The 17,021-nt window shown below is 46.2% G+C and overlaps 1 protein-coding gene across 6 annotated transcripts in view; it reads left to right on the forward strand.

Moving 5' to 3' along the window:
* SPATA6L (spermatogenesis associated 6 like) overlaps window positions 1-17,021 on the forward strand; it is a 57,852-nt gene that overhangs the window by 36,139 nt on the left and 4,692 nt on the right. For all 6 annotated transcript variants that reach the window (XM_075931630.1, XM_075931631.1, XM_075931632.1 and 3 more), the window contains 2 exons: window positions 6,247-6,446; window positions 11,533-11,626. In XM_075931630.1, the coding sequence (XP_075787745.1) occupies window positions 6,247-6,446; window positions 11,533-11,626 (294 nt within the window). The remainder of the gene's footprint in view (window positions 1-6,246; window positions 6,447-11,532; window positions 11,627-17,021) is intronic.

Genomic DNA, 17,021 nt, shown 5'->3' on the forward strand with positions numbered 1-17,021 from the left:
GGGGCTTGTGCCTCATTCCTCCCTCACGATCTTCCACTTACCCCTCCCTAGCCCCCCTTCCTAATGTCAAATAAAATACATGTATTTTCAAAAATATAAACTCTCTTTATTTAACACAACTGGGGGGGGGGGGGATGAACCTCTGGGGAGACTGGAGAAAGGGGGTGGGAGAGGGGAGGGGGAAAACTGGAAGAGGGAAGCAAGGGGAAGAAGGGGAGGGGAAGCTCAGGGCTCAGGGATGGGGGGTCTCACCGGACCACATGTTTCGCAGCACAGCAGGCGCGAGGGCCTTGGCGTCCCCGGGGGAGTGGGGAGGAGGTTGTGGAGGTTGAGGTGGGGGGTTTGAAGATTGAGGGGGAGGGTGTGGAGGCGGGAGGGGGCGAAAGAGTGGGAGAAGGAATGGTAGCTGGGGGCAGCGGCACGAGGCAGCACACTCTGCACCAGAGTCTGCAGATGGGCACAGATGGCACGACCCTAGGCAAGCAACTCCTGCCGGAACTCCCGTTCTTCCTGCGCCTGCTGCTCCATAGAATCATAGAATCATAGGACTGGAAGGGACCTCGAGAGGTCATCGAGTCCAGCCCCCCGCCCTCAAGGCAGGACCAAGCTCCGTCTACACCATCCCTGACAGATGTCTATCTAACCTGTTCTTAAATATCTCCAGAGAGGGAGATTCCACCACCTCCCTTGGCAATTTATTCCAATACTTGACCACCCTGACAGTTAGGAATTTTTTCCTAATGTCCAATCTAAACCTCCCTTGCTGCCCTTTAAGCCCATTACTCCTTGTCCTGTCCTCAGAAACCAAGAGGAACAAATTTTCTCCTTCCTCCTTGTGACACCCTTTTAGATATTTGAAAACCGCTATCATGTCCCCCCTTAATCTTCTTTTTTCCAAACTAAACAAGCCCAGTTCATGAAGCCTGGCTTCATAGGTCATGTTCTCTAGACCTTTAATCATTCTTGTCGTTCTTCTCTGTACCCTTTCCAATTTCTCCACATCTTTCTTGAAATGTGGCGCCCAGAACTGGACACAGTACTCCAGCTGAGGCCAAACTAGTGCAGAGTAGAGCGGCAGAATGACTTCACGAGTTTTGCTTACAACACACCTGTTGATACAACCTAGAATCATATTTGCTTTTTTTGCAGCAGCATCACACTGTTGACTCATATTCAACTTGTGGTTCACTATGACCCCTAGATCCCTTTCCGCCATGCTCATTCCTAGACAGTCGCTTCCTATCTTGTATGTATGGAACTGATTGTTCCTTCCTAAGTGGAGCACTCTGCATTTCTCTTTATTAAACTTCATCCTGTTTACCTCTGACCATTTCTCTAACTTGCTAAGGTCATTTTGAATTATGTCCCTATCCTCCAAAGAAGTCGCAACCCCACCCAGTTTGGTATCATCTGCAAACTTAATAAGCGTACTCTCTATCCCAATATCTACATCATTGATGAAGATATTGAACAGTACGGGTCCCAAAACAGACCCTTGCGGAACTCCACTTGTTATCCCTTTCCAGCAGGATTTAGCACCGTTAACAACAACTCTCTGACTACGGTTATCCAGCCAATTATGCACCCACCTTATCGTGGACCTATCTAAGTTATATTTGCCTAGTTTATCAGTAAGAATATCATGCGAGACCGTATCAAATGCCTTACTAAAGTCTAGTGGGTCCATGATGTGGGTCTGGGCTTGCAGGGCCCCCAGGTGCTGCTCGTGGTACCCCTGCAGTGTTGCAGTGGTCCTGCGGAGCCTTTGGGTGTGGGAGCATGTCTTGGGCGGGAGAGTGCACCCTGCACGTGCAGCTGGTGTGTCTGTGGAGAAAGAAGAGAAGTGGCCAGTTCTCCCTGGGGGGACAGTGGGTGAAGCCCAGCCCCCTCTGCGAGGTGAGGACGACCGTGCCCTGCATCGTCAGAGCCATTGGGCTTGCACAAAGGCCATGTTTGGAATGTCCGGCTATCCCCGGGAGTGGGAGGTGCCCCGAGACCGCACCCATGCCCCTGTCCCATGTATAGTGCGGCTGAGGTGGAGGGAGATGTACCCTGCCTCTGTGAAGAGGGGGTGTGTGAAGGGAGGGCGTCCTGCTGTGTCCTGCCCTGGGGTCAGGAGCGTGTCAGGTCTCTTCACACATGCGTATGCCTATCAGGCCACGGCCCCTGGGTGTCACGCAGCTGGAGCCACCTGCCCAAGGGTGTCATGGCACGTGCTTTCACATGCACAGGTTGCTGCATGATGTGTGGTAGGCAAGGCCCACACGCGGTCCCTGGTCTCCCTCCCTGCCCTGCCCCCCGGGTAGGGGACGGTGATGGCAAGGGCGGATATAGGGCAGGGCGAACGGGGCGGCCGCCCCGGGCCCCGCGCTTCAGAAAGCCCCACGCATGCGCCGTGGCGCCGCTGCGCATGCTCATGGCGTCACTGTGCATGCGCTGTGGCAAAGGGGAGGGCCCCGCGGAATTATGCTGCCCAGGGTCCCGCAAAACGGTCATCTGCCCCTGGGTGATGGCACTTACCTGGTGTGGCCTCCCCGGATGACCCTACTGACTCTGGTGCTGGGACAGCTTGGGGGTCCTGCCGGCGTGGCACCCTTCGCGATGGCCCCTCTGCCGCGCCCAGGTCAGGGCCCTCCAGTCCCGGCTCGCTGCCCCCCGGAGTGGCGCGGACCGTCCGGCCCCCCAGGATGCAGTCAAGGGCGGGGAAGTAGGGGCAGGTGTCAGCCCTTGCTGCAGCGCCGCCCCTGGTGGCCCTGGTGTACGCCTGCCGCAGCTCCTTTACTTTGAGGCGCACCTGCTTCTGGGTGTGCCTGTGGCCCTTTCTGGCCATGCTTGCCGCTATGCAGCCATAGACGACCGCGTTCCTCTGCCGAGTGCGGAGATCATGGACATTGGGGGCCTCCCCCCAAATCTCAAGGAGGTCCATGATCTCCGCACTAGTCCATGAGGGTGCGCGCCGTCTACGACCCCTGGCTGGCCTCTGGGTGCTGGGGGACTGGGTGGAGGACGGCTGGCTGCCACTGGATGGCATTGTGTGATGCCACTGGATGGCCACTGGGTGAGGGGCTGCGGCTGCTGGCAGGCCTGGCTCTGGCACATGGTGTGTGGCCAGACTCTACCCCTTTAAGGGCTCCGTGCTTAGGGAGAGGAGAAGAGTTTTCCTGGTTTGGCCCAGAGTGGCCACCAGGGGAAACTGGGAAGGGCTGGAGGCCAGCTATTCGATTTAAGTGTCTACACAGCACTTTTTTCGAATTAGCTATTTCGAATTTGGCGTTACTCCTCGTAGAACAAGGTTTACTAAATTTGAATTAAGCACTCCGCTATTTCGAATTACATTTGAAATAGCAGTTTGCATGTATAAACACTATTGAAGTTAATTTGAAATAACTGCTGTTATTTCGAATTAACTTTGCAGTGTAGACATACCCTTCTAGCTTAGGAGTCAAAAAGGGCCACCAGTGTTCACTTTTTACTCTTCTCTAAATAAAATGGGTCTCGAAAAATTATATATGATATGAATAAAGTGTAGATTTCAAAAAATATCTATGGATTTCTGTCAAGGAAATCGCAGCAAATTTTCAAAACCTGTCCTACTACCACTGTTAATTAATCCTGGTTATTTTTCTCCCTAAGTACCAACCTTATTACTCATGATATATAACTTCTTAGATCAAAGAATTGGTCATCACCACCTTGCTCCCTTGTAGATAGTGATACAGCTGAACGTTAAGATTCTGCAAAATTCCTAACCCACTGTTCTTATAGAATAATTGATAGAGAATATGATTGGAAGGGAATATCATCAAAGGATAATGATCTGCTGCTATTGCATGAATATTGAGGCACAGGTGAATCACTTATTTCCAGAAAAGGAGATGCAGATCCTATGACGTTGTTCTGTAATAAGGACTTTATTTCTCTTGTCCCAAGTGGCTGATGTAAATGTAATTATTTTAGCTATTGGATAATTATGCCACAGATCATTGTACTGGTGTACTGCACTCTTATTCTCTCGCTGTGTTCTGGCTAACTTAAAGATTTTGCCTCTTGTACTAAGAGGAGAGAGGGTTGAGGAGGCGTCCCGGGGATTAGTTGTATGTGTCCTTTATTTCTGGAGACATTTCTTTAAATCCTGCTTTAGATTACTAGTGAAAATGAGTTTGCTGTTTGCACCTTGGTTCCCAAATGCACATGAAACAAAAATACCAGCCTGTCTTACCCAATCAGAAGTGTTGACTAAAAAAAAGAGAGGTATGGGGTAAAAACAGATGTTGATACTTTGGACTGAGATGCCTTATGAAAAGTTGCACCTGGCTTAATCAAGATAGTGCTGTCAGTGTTAGTCCCTGGCACTCTCATCCACCCATGGAATAAAAAAGACTGTGATCAGAGACTAGCTTATCCAACAGCACTTATGACCGGATGTCAGCACACAGGCCCATGTGCAGAGGAGCGAAGCAACTGAGCTGACTCGCCCTGATAGGTAGGCTAGGAAGAGCTCATTAGCTTGACCTCATGAATGTAAAAGGTTGAGAGTTCCCTGAGCCAAAGAGAGAGTCACATGAGTTGACCAGAGCTATTTAGGGAGGATCTTGAGACTCAGGGGCTGCTCAGGAAAAGCTCTGACTAAGATTTGTCTCAGCCCTTGCATTAGTTGAGAATAAATGCAAACGCCAGCAATGGGGTAAGTCTGGACCAAATTCTATTTTGCTGCATTACTAGTGGAGCGAAAATCTTGCCCTTTTATAGTGCCCCTCAGTCTTTCTCCATAGCAGAATATCTGATGAGTGAGCACATTGACATGTGTTACGCTGTTGCCACACTGAGGCTACATCTACACTTCAGGCTTTTTGCACAAGAACTGTTTTGTGCAAAAGTTCTTGAGCAAAAGGTCTTGCCCAAGAGCGCGTCCACACTGCCATGTGCTTTTGCACAAGAGATGTGTTTTTATGCAAGAGCGTCCATGGTGGTGTGATTGCTCTCTTGCGCAAGAAAGCTCTAACGGCCATTTTAGCCATAGGGGTTTCTTGCGCAAGAAACCCCTGTTGCCTGGCTACACTGCCTTATTGCGCAAGAGCTCTTGCGCAAGATGGCTTATTCCTTTTGGGGGTTGAGGAATAACGCTTGTGCAAGAAGCCCTCTTTTCTGATGCTTTACTGTAAATTTACTTGTGCAAGAACACACGTGCAGTGTAGACGCTCTGCAAGTTTTTGTGCAAGAATGGCCGTTCTTGCGCAAAAAGCCTGCAGTGTAGACGTAGCCTGTTTGGAGGATAAATGGGAAAGTGTCTTACAAGTACATTCTTGCGGCAAACAATCAAATGAGATATTTGGGGCTCTTCTAGAGAAAGCGTGCCAAATTCTGCTCTCTTTACTACTCAGCAATGCCCTTAACTCCAGTAAGGTGGGTTGGGTGGATATAAGTGGGACAGAATCTGACATACCACACTGCAACAGGTTTGGATTCCACACAATTTCTTTTGGGTTCTAGCCAGAGAACTGAATAGCAATATCCAGAGTCAGACTGCTTCAGGGACTGAGAGAATTGAGTTGTTTGCTTGGAGTGAAATAGTTGCAGAAGGTCTGGCCTTGTGTTTAATTATAAGCTTCATACACGGACCTCTTTGTTGTCCTATCACAAGCACCTTGAAGTTGATATTCCAAAAAGCTCCCAACTGGCAAACTTCCAACTGGCAGGTGCAGGTTTTTTATGGGTATTTTCACTGCCCTTCTTTGTGTTGTTTTTCTGCTTAATCCCTTGCAACACCAAAAGTCAACTTTGCCAGAAGGAGTTGTATTCTTATACAGCACAATTTAGATTTAGAGCATGACAGTAGAAACAGCATGCTTATCTGTTCCTAGTTTATATTACACTTTCACAAATACACTTGCTGAAATATTGACTTGTATGAGCTTTTGTGGACGAATTATGATTAGCTGTCCATCAGTGTGTTAGATTCCGATTATTATTATTAGCTGTGAAACACATTTTTTAAGAGCTTCTGTTTGATCCAGATTTTCAAAGTGTTCCCATTTACCTGCCTGGAGCTGGGGTTTGTTCATACACACAACGGTGCTTTAATAGATATGAGTTTTCAATGTCAGTCTTCCCCACTCTCTTCATTGCCACCAAATACTGCAGATTGTCACTGTTTCCTCCCTTCCCTTCCTCTCTCTCTCTCTTTCTCCCGTTCTCCTCCTCCCTGTGTCCTTTCTAGCTAAAGAAAAATGTTTCCTTGCTCCACAGGTTACCAGGGAACCAGATGAACAGACCACATCTGACCATGATTCATCATCTCTTGAAACGGATGAACTAGTACAGTACAATAACTTGTTCAGTTCTCCCACTCAGGGGGATTTAACTTTTCACCGCACCGCATCATTTGCCACCTCCCCATGTTACAGATCACCTAGTCCTGTTCGGAGTCACTCTTCTTTGCAGCACAGGTTATTAATGCTGAATAAAAATCTATAACTTGAGTGACATGGTGCTGTAAGTAGGAGCAGTGATGTTGAATGACCAAAAACATTCACATTCAAGCAACTCTCAGATATGTTTCTATGGATCATTTTGACAGTACTCACAGAGTGAATACTGAAAGCTACAGAGCTGTGAGGACATATATGGGAACATAGGAATAGCAATACACCAGCAAACCAGTGGTTCTTCTAGTCCAGTACTATACCCTGTCTTTGACAGTGGCTAATACCTGATGCTTGAGAAAAAGGTACAAGAAACTCTGTTCTAACAATTGGGGGAAAATACATTAACAGAAGTTTCTTCCTATCCTCAGTCAATTAATGGTTAATGGCATATGCTTGGGAATGTGAGGTTTATATACTGTAAACACCTCTTAGTCATACCTGATGTAACTGAATGTTCTTATTAGCCATACAAATATGCTCTTGGCCCCAATAATATCTTGTAGCAATTAGTTGCACACACAACGGGCGCATTGTGTGAAAAACAGACAACGAATGTATTCCCTCTCATCAGCTTTAAATTTGTTGCCTTTAAGCTTCTCTGACTGTCCACCTTGTTTTTATACTGCGAGAAAGAGTAGCAGAGTTTATCTACTCTGTATCATTCATTAGTTTTTATACCTCTATCATGTCCCAAGATACTTGACTTTTAAAACTGAAGAGTCCCAGTGTTTTCAGTCTTCCTTTAATGTATCTATCTATAACTAGAGCCTGAGTCTTACTTTCACCTGTCAGTAACAAGTGAAGGCTGATATTGCTGAAGTCAGTCTGCCTGTCACCCTGAAATATGTTCAGGGTTGTTGATTGTCTTGGCTGAGTGGGGAAATTAGTTGCCAAAAGTACGAGAAGAATAATTTCTCTGGTGTCCATTGTTCCTGCATTGCAGAAAGTGTAGGGGAGAGGTTAGAACAGTTTGTTGGCAACCACATGTTGCCTAGGGAGAGGCTGCCACCAGGGTCAGTATGTTTTGCAGAAGAAATGGAAAAAGCTCTACACATTAGAGAGCACGTGGGAGACTTAAGAGAATGGGGAAAATGGTATATATTATTGTTTGTTTATTTGTATAGAGCCAGAAGCCTAGTGTGCTAAGTGCTGTGCAAAGATAGAATAAGAAGACAGTCCCTAACCCAAGGTCTTAAAATCTAAGGAACAGTTGTGTCTCGGCTTGGTTTCTCAGAACATTAACTACTACCACCTTCCTCCCTTCCCTCTGACTCCTCCATACACAGAGCATTTTGGAGATCAGTCAAAATAACTGTTAAATCATTTTTCTGTTAGGCATCAATCCAGCAAAGCACTTACAGGTGTAGTTAACTTTAGGCATGTGAGCTGAGTAGTTTTGCTACATTAAAATCAGTGTATGCTTATAGTTAAGTGATGCTTAAGTCCTTTACTGGATCAAGGTCTTTGGCAGGAATGGCTTGTTATGGAGTATTCTTTATCCAGTTTGCTTCTAATTCTCTAATGCTGGGTTCCATGTAGTATGTTGGCTGAAGAATCCAGAAAGATAGTGTTCGGTTTACTTTCCATTTATAGGTCTGTGTAGCGGATGGAAAAATGGGTGCTTCTGTGTGAAAAGGAAGCACTGACTAATCTCAAACTTAGAATAGCTTAGTTTGGCTACATTCCTCTTCATTGTATGCCATGTGAAAATAAGCTGTTTATTGTCAAGAGATCATCAACAACTGAAAAACACAGTGCTGTAACAGGGATCCTCTAATATTTTTGTCTATGTAGATATGACAAATTGTGTTGCAAAGGATTGTGTCTAGGTGCTCAGTTTTAACTATTATAAAAAACCGACTAGGGCTGAGCTTTCATAGATGCCTGAAGTTCAAAAAATTAAGTATCCAAGCTTCTTTACTTCTACAACCCAACAGGTACTAAAGTAGCAGTGGTGTTTTCTGATTAATAAATCATCCTGCTATTTCTTTTGAAAAGAGCTTTCCTTTCTTTTTGCTGCTCCAGTAATTTTCTGGCATGACTAGTTCTGTGCTCAAGTCCCCCAACCTGCCTTCTCTTGGCACACAACTGCCTAAATATTTAACTAAAAATCATTGATACCTCTAGGGCAGCCAGGTTGGGAAGGGACTTAGAAAAATGAAAGCTCTTATTTCACAGATGTAGTAGTGTGATTTTTATGTGGAGGAGGCCGCTTTCACCAGCTCAGCAAAGTCCAAATCTCACATGAAACTTGATTATTGCCACAAGGGTAAGCTGAACTTATTGGGCCAAGTTTTAGAAGTGTCCTTTTTTGTGCACCCAATCAGGGCCAGATTAAGGTGGGGGCTAGCCGGGCAGCTGCCCGGGGCGCCAACCTATGGGGGGCACCTGATGGCAGCTGTAAGGGGTGCTGCACGCTTCAAGGTGTGCAGCGCGCCAGGGGGCAGGGCCACGCGCCCGGGGGTGGAGCCGCGTATGCATCGTGCGCCCGCTGCTCGGGGCGCAGGAATGGCTCGAGCTGGCCCTGCACCGAATTGCCTTCACATGTGATTTTTTGTGTGTGCATGATCTTTTGGATGTATCAAGTGATATCATTTATATGATCAAACCCAATTCAAGTATTTTAATGCTCCTTTTAGACACACAGACAGAGCTTCTATTGGGAAATCAATTGCAAATGCCAATGTGCAAAAATATAATTGTGTGAAGAGGCCGTGTTTTGAAAACTTGTCTCATTATATGCAACAGCATGAATGGTACTGGTATATGTGTGGTTTAGGTCTGAGTTTTATCAAAACAAGATTGGTTATCTCTGTGACCAAACAAGAAAATTAGGCAGCTTTTTTATTATTGTTTTTAACAGTTTAACTCATTAAACCTAAGGATGTTTTTTGTCATTGTTTCAAAGTTGAGATTTTTGTGTCCAATTATGAAGTGGCAGCTTGGGGTGTGATGTAGTGCAAGACTTACTTGGGACAATTCATCAGAGTGGCATTGGAGATCATTTGGCCTGCACTTAAAGAACTGGATTATTTTTGTTATTATGTGCAGCCCTGCAAACAATATGTTGATTCTGCACTTTGTGGATCAGCTCTGGCTTGCAAAGCATAGTTGCTTGTATAGTGCTCAGTGCTGCACTTTGTTGATGAATGAATATGTTGTTCCTTGGTGGTTGACGTTTATGGGTTATATGACGAATCATTGTGGTGCTTTTCATATTCATTTACTTTAAGAAAACAAATTCATCTTTTTCATGGACTTTATATCCCAAAGGATAAAGGTGCAGTCTTACCTTTGCTTATAACAGTCAAAGCAGGTGTGTAGCTGCACTACTTCTCAGTAATGTTAAAGCACATTGATTAATCCTCAGAACTCTTCTGTGAGTTGGGAAAACAGCAATAGGTCATTTTACCAAAGGGGTACCTGGGACATACACAAGCTTTACATGAAAGTAAGGGAGTAACAGAGCAGGCGAGAAGCCAGAGGTTTGCCCTTTTGGTCTAACCAGTAGGTGACAATGCCTACACATTTTACTATGCTTATTCATTTCCTACTTGTTCTCAATGCACTGGTCCTGCCCAAGAGAGTAAAACTCCTGCACTTCAGGACATACCAGGCATGATTTAAAGTGAATGTTCAAATTGCTGGGAGGCTCTAGCAATAATGTTAATTTGGGCATTTAGTTACATGGCAGAACCATGTATTATGCAGCCTTTGAAAGATGCTATAGTTAATTGACTGCACTCTGTGCCGGCAAGGGAATCCTGCCAGCAGGGGAGGAGAGGGCTTCTTTGGATTATTGACTTTTTGCTCTCTGCAGTGGGGGAGGAGGGATGGTGGAAGAGAGAAGACAGTGGCGAGGGGACAGAAAGGTGGGGAAAAGGAGATATCTGAAGAGATGGAAAAAGTTTAAGGGAGATGGGGATAGAGTGAGGGAGAGTAGGAGTTGGGGAACACAGGGGAGGGGGAGACAGGAGAAAATGTTAGCAAAAGGCAAGTGAAACATAAGTCCAGTGAAGGAATAGGAATGATCAGTAAGTACCAAATGTGAGCAGGGAAAAAATGTGCATGAGTGAGAAATGAATGGAGAGAATTAGAAGTGGAAGGAAATGACAGAATAAAATAAAAATAGCATGAAGGGACAGGTTGGTGAGAAACCAGCTGCAGGTAACAGCTGTTGCCTGTTTGAGTGTGAGAGAAACAATGAAAATGAGAGAGGAAATGGTTCATAAAGAGACAGAAGAGGAGATGGAGTAAAGAATCAGGAAAGGGAATGAATGAGAAGAAGGAAGAAAATATCTATCGTGCTTTAGATCTGCAAGACACTTAAACCCATGGGTGGTGGGTGCAAGAGGCAGGGGAAGGCATTGGGTACAAGAGGCCCCACCCACATTCTGCCTCCTGCTTCAGCATGGCTCCCAGGCTGCCTCTGGGATTCAGCCACCTTGAGGCTAAGACTGTGCACCACCTGGCCTCCCCATGCTCCAGGGCTGGGGAGTGTGGGAGCATGTGCCACCTGCTGTCCCCATAGTCCGGGGCTGGAGAAGTTGGGACTGCACGACTTGGGCTGGGGAGGCTCACGCGGTGGGGAGGAGGATAGAGACCTACCCCTGCAGTGGGAGGTGGCTTGCCGGGGGAGGAGAGAGCTGGAGCCTTGTGCTGTGGTCTGGGAGGCTTGGTTCCTGTGCTGGGTGGAAGAGATGAGACTGAGGTTTGCCTCCCAGCTCAAGGTTCACCCACCACCCATGCTTAAATAGGTGTTTAACTTGGAATATGTGAGTTGAAGTCAGTGGAACTTCTCACATGCTTTACTGAACAAGGGGCCTTTGCTATCCATATCCACTAAGATGTGCAATTGGACAGCCAAAAGATTGCCGAGTTCCGTCTTAAGTGGGTCCTCTGAAGAGTCAGTCACATTCTCAGTGGCACAACTGTGATACATTTTGTGTTTCAAGAGGGCCAAACACCTCTTGAAACTATCTTGCTTTTTCTTACACTGGTTAATGTGTGAAAAAGGACATGATGAATAAGATTCCATCAGAGAAAATAAAAAGACTTAATGATGGAGGAGAATTTGGGATGTGACTAGCTTGATACATTTTTGCAGGTTATACTCCAATCCTCATTTCAACTGGGAAAAGGTCCACAAGAGAGTGCAGAGTCTCCTAACCTCAAACAAGGCCAAGCAGAGACTTTCCTTTGTGAGTATCTATGTTGTAACTCTAGAGCAACTAGTGCCAATACGACTGTGTCACTTAATTATCTGGCCTTCACCGTTTTTTAGGTTTCTCTGTCCACTCAACCTCTCACTTCCCTGGGTAACTTATAAATGTTCCAGCTGTGTTTTCAGCATCCAGAATATTCACCCAGAAATTTCTGGCTAGGTCGGGACTAAGTATTATCTCACTGTCTCACCGCCAGTACCATCTGTACCGTAAAGGAGGAAAAGGCAGGTCTTGGGCTCACCAAACAAATGCAGCAGTGGTGTCCGTGGCTGTAATAGAGAAGGGATTGAGAACATGACTGAGGATAGAAAGAGGTATAATAATGTTAAAACCCACACACTCGAAGGCATGGAGAGATGAATTAACACAAGGACAGGGTTTCAGTACAGTTGCTGAAGCAGAAAGGCTGTTTTGATAAGTCTTCTGGAGCTGGTCCGTATGAATAGTGCTCTGAAGCATTGTGCCTTTGTTCATATATGAGCATCACCCGGCTGCCATTACAGGCAGTCCCCGGGTTACATACAAGATAGGGACTGTAGGTTTGTTCTTAAGTTGAATTTGTATGTAAGTCGGAACTGGTACATATTGTAGGGGAAACTCTAGCCAAACATTTCTCCAGAGCTCAGTTTTATTCTCCCACACCTCACTTCCCTCAGCCCTTTATTCTCAAGCTGAGGTGTCTGCTGAGAAAAGCCGCTCTGCGTCTCCCTGGTCTGCTGGGGGGACGGGACGCTAGCTTTGCGTCTCCCTGGTCTGCTGGGGGGAAGCAGCTAGTGCGGGGTTGCCTCACCACATTTGTAAGCAGGGATCCGATGTAAGTTGGATCCATGTAACCCGGGGACTGCCTGTACTGGCAGGAATCTCTTTGCTAATGTAGGGATCCAGCATTCGTGGATCTAGCTGAGTATCCCATAGCAATTTTAAATACATCTAAGGAAGCGATTGGCAATTCACAGTCCTGCTTTTCTGTGGCTGTCATGCACCTAGATGTTCAGGGTACTCAAAGCTTTCCACACTGATTAGCTTATTTCTAATTTAACAAATGCACGTAATACATTTAATTGATACTAAAAGAGAAAGGATGTATATCAGAGCCACGATGCCTTCTCCCCTGGCAAACTAAATGACCCTTATTGATAAGAATATCCCCACTGAAATTATGCAAGGTGAAATTGGTGTTCTTAGTCTCCCTTTAGACATCTATAAAATGGGGTTAATAATAATAGTAACCAGGGCTCGACAGTTCATAGAATCATAGAATCATAGAATCATAGGACTGGAAGGGACCTCGAGAGGTCATCGAGTCCAGCCCCCTGCCCTCAAGGCAGGATCAAGCTCCGTCTACACCATCCCTGACAGATGTCTATCTAACCTGTTCTTAAATATCTCCAGAGAGGGAGATTCCACCACCTCCCTTGGCAATTTATTCCAATATTTGACCACCCTGACAGTTAGGAATTTTTTCCTAATGTCCAATCTAAACCTCCCCTGCTGCACTTTAAGCCCATTACTCCTTGTCCTGTCCTCAGAAACCAAGAGGAACAAATTTTCTCCTTCCTCCTTGTGACACCCTTTTAGATATTTGAAAGCCGCTATCATGTCCCCCCTTAATCTTCTTTTTTCCAAACTAAACAAGCCCAGTTCATGAAGCCTGGCTTCATAGGTCATGTTCTCTAAACCTTTAATCATTCTTGTCGCTCTTCTCTGTACCCTTTCCAATTTCTCCACATCTTTCTTGAAATGTGGCGCCCAGAACTGGACACAGTACTCCAGCTGAGGCCTAACTAGTGCAGAGTAGAGCGGCAGAATGACTTCACGAGTTTTGCTTACAACACACCTGTTAATACAACCTAGAATCATATTTGCTTTTTTTGCAACAGCATCACACTGTTGACTCATATTCAACTTGTGGTCCACTATGACCCCTAGATCCCTTTCTGCCATGCTCCTTCCTAGACAGTCGCTTCCCATCTTGTATGTATGGAACTGATTGTTCCTTCCTAAGTGGAGCACTTTGCATTTCTCTCTATTAAACCTCATCCTGTTTACCTCCGACCATTTCTCTAACTTGCTAAGGTCATTCTGAATTATGTCCCTATCCTCCAAAGAAGTCGCAACCCCACCCAGTTTGGTATCATCTGCAAACTTAATAAGCGTACTCTCTATCCCAATATCTACATCATTGATGAAGATATTGAACAGTATGGGTCCCAAAACAGACCCTTGAGGAACTCCACTTGTTATCCCTTTCCAGCAGGATTTAGAACCGTTAACAACCACTCTCTGACTACGGTTATCCAGCCAATTATGCACCCACCTTATCGTGGCCCTATCTAAGTTATATTTGCCTAGTTTATCAATAAGAATATCATGCGAGACCGTATCAAATGCCTTACTAAAGTCTAGGTATATGACATCCACCGCTTCTCCCTTATCCACAAGGCTCGTTATCTTATCAAAGAAAGCTATCAGATTAGTTTGGCATGACTTGTTCTTCACAAACCCATGCTGGCTATTCCCTATCACTTTATTACCTTCCAAGTGTTTGCATATGATTTCCTTAATTACCTGCTCCATTATCTTCCCTGGGACAGACGTTAAACTGACCGGTCTATAGTTTCCTGGGTTGTTCTTATTCCCCTTTTTATAGATGGGCACAATATTTGCCCTTTTCCAGTCTTCTGGAATCTCCCCTGTCTGCCATGATTTTTCAAAGATCATAGCTAAAGGCTCAGATACCTCCTCTATCAGCTCCTTGAGTATCCTGGGATGCATTTCATCAGGACCTGGTGACTTGCTGACATCTAACTTTCCTAAGTGATTTTTAACTTGTTCTTTGTGTATCCTATCTTCTAAACTTACCCTCTCTCTGCTTGTATTCACTATGTTAGGCACACCTCCAGACTTCTCGGTGAAGACCGAAACAAAGAAGTCATTGAGCATCTCCGCCATTTCCAAGTTTCCTGTTACTGCTTCTCCCTCCTCACTAAGCAGTGGGCCTACCCTGTCCTTGGTCTTCCTCTTGCTTTTAATGTATTTATAAAAGGTCTTCTTGTTTCCCTTTATGCCTGTAGCTAATTTGATCTCATTTTGTGCCTTTGCCTTTCTAATCTTGCCCCTGCATTCCCGTGTTGCTTGCCTATATTCATCCTTTGTTATTTGTCCTAATTTCCATTTTTTATGAGACTCCTTTTTTATTTTGAGATCATGCAAGATCTCCTTGTTAAGCCAAGCTGGTCTTTTGCCATATTTTCTATCTTTCCTACACAGCGGAATTGTTTGCTTTTGGGCCCTTAACAACGTCCCTTTGAAATACTTCCAACTCTCCTCAGTTGTTTTTCCCTTCAGTCTTGCTTCCCATGGGACCTTACCTACAAGTTCTCTGAGCTTATCAAAATCTGCCTTCCTGAAATCCATTACCTCAATTGTGCTGGTCTCCCTTCTACCTTTCCTTAAGATCATGAACTCTATTATTTCGTGATCACTGTCCCCTATACTGTCTTCCACTTTCAAGTTCTCAACTAGTTCCTCCCTATTTGTTAAAACCAAATCCAGAACAGCTTCTCCTCTGGTAGCTTTTTCAACCTTCTGAAACAGAAAGTTGTCTCCAATGCAGTCCAGAAACTTATTGGATAGCCTGTGCCTCGCTGTGTTAGTTTCCCAACATATGTCTGGATAGTTGAAGTCCCCCATCACCACCAATCTATTCGCCCGTGGTGAGTAGTGAGTGGTGAGTAGATTTTAGTAGATGTTAGTTTCCCAACATATGTCTGGATAGTTGAAGTCCCCCATCACCACCAATCTATTCGCCCGTGGTGAGTAGATTTTAGCCCGGCACGATGCCGCAGCATTATCAGCGCATGCGCAGCACAGTCTGCACATGCGCAGCATGCCAAACCGTGCAGCTGGGGAGCGGGGCTCGCCGCCACTTGTCAAGCCCTGATAATAACTACCAACCTCATAACAAGATGATAGAAGTCAGCAGGAGAACTTGCATGAATAAGGGTTGTGGGATTAGGCTTTTCATTTCACTGGCATATTTAAGAACTCTGGATCTTAAAATTCATACAGTTGCTGTCACAGCTTGACATCACAAAGGGTTCATCTGCCCTTGCATGCTTCTTTTGGCAGCCTGTAGTGTATATCCTATTTACATTTTAGTGTGGGAATAAATAGCAGTGTAAACAGTGAGGCATGGCTTAGGTGAGCACAGTAAAGACCAGGGGTGAGCAATAATTTTTGATGGGGGGGGGCACTCCAAGAATTTACTAAGTAGTCATGGGCTGCACTCTTCCATGATATTAACCGAGGAGGAGTGGGGTCTGAGATGGAGGTTGGGTGCAGAAGGGAGCTCGGGTAGGGCATTGGGATGGAGGAGGGGTGTAGGGTCTGGGAGGGGGTTGTGACCTGGAGCAGGGGACTGGGGTGCAGGAAGGGGTGCAGTGTCTGGGAGGAGGTAGGTGCAGGAGAGGATTCTGACCTGGGGGAGGAGGGAAGGAGGAGGTGCAGGGTCTGGGAGGGGATTGTGACTGGGGTAGGGGGTTCAAAGTGTTTGCGTTGTGACAGGAGGGACCTGTGGCAGGAAGTTGCAGTGCCAGAGGGTGCCAGGTGCAGGCTCTGGCTGGGAGGCACTTACCTAGGCAGTTCCTGACCTGCAGCCCAGTGGGATCTTCATGCAGCCTTCATGCCTGCTGCAGCTCCTTGCTGCTCAAAGCAGCCAGTTGTTGGAGCCATGTCTCTGTGCATGCCGAGCACCCCTTGGGGAAGGGCAGCTTTGTGCACTGACTGTCTTGCAAACATGGCCCAGGCTGCTCCCATTGGCCGGTTTCCAGCCAATGGAAGCTGTAAGGATTGTGGTGGGGCTGGGGTCAGTGCACAAGGATCTCTCCCCAATGGGTGTGCACTGCAGAGATGCACATGGCTCCAGCAGCCAGCCTGCTTTGAGCGGTGTGTCAGGCAAGACAGCCAGGGAGCCTACCTGAGGGTCCTGCTGGGCTGCAGGACATTGGCGGCTTAAAGGGTTGTGGTGGGCTGGATCAGAAGCTTTGGCTGGCCTGATCCGGCCTGTGGGCTGTATTTTGCCCAGCCTTGTGAAGATGCATCCGAAGGGAGTGGGTGTGCAAGTGAGTTACATACTCTACATGGCTCTCAGTGTCCAAGCTCTGCCTTTCCTTCCATACTTGCTGTTTTTAGCAGAGTACTGTCCTGCTGCTGCCCCACTGCCTTGCCTCTGCCAGAGCCTGACACGTGGCCACACATCAGAGTGTGAAAGTGGTGTTCTTTTCACTGTGGAGTATAGCTACATGTACACTCATGCCGCCAAGAATGGAGTGTAGTATAGAGGTAGCTATAGTGCCATCATGTGTAACTT

Source organism: Pelodiscus sinensis, chromosome 6 (genome assembly GCF_049634645.1).
Source record: "Pelodiscus sinensis isolate JC-2024 chromosome 6, ASM4963464v1, whole genome shotgun sequence".
NCBI lineage: Eukaryota > Metazoa > Chordata > Testudines > Trionychidae > Pelodiscus > Pelodiscus sinensis.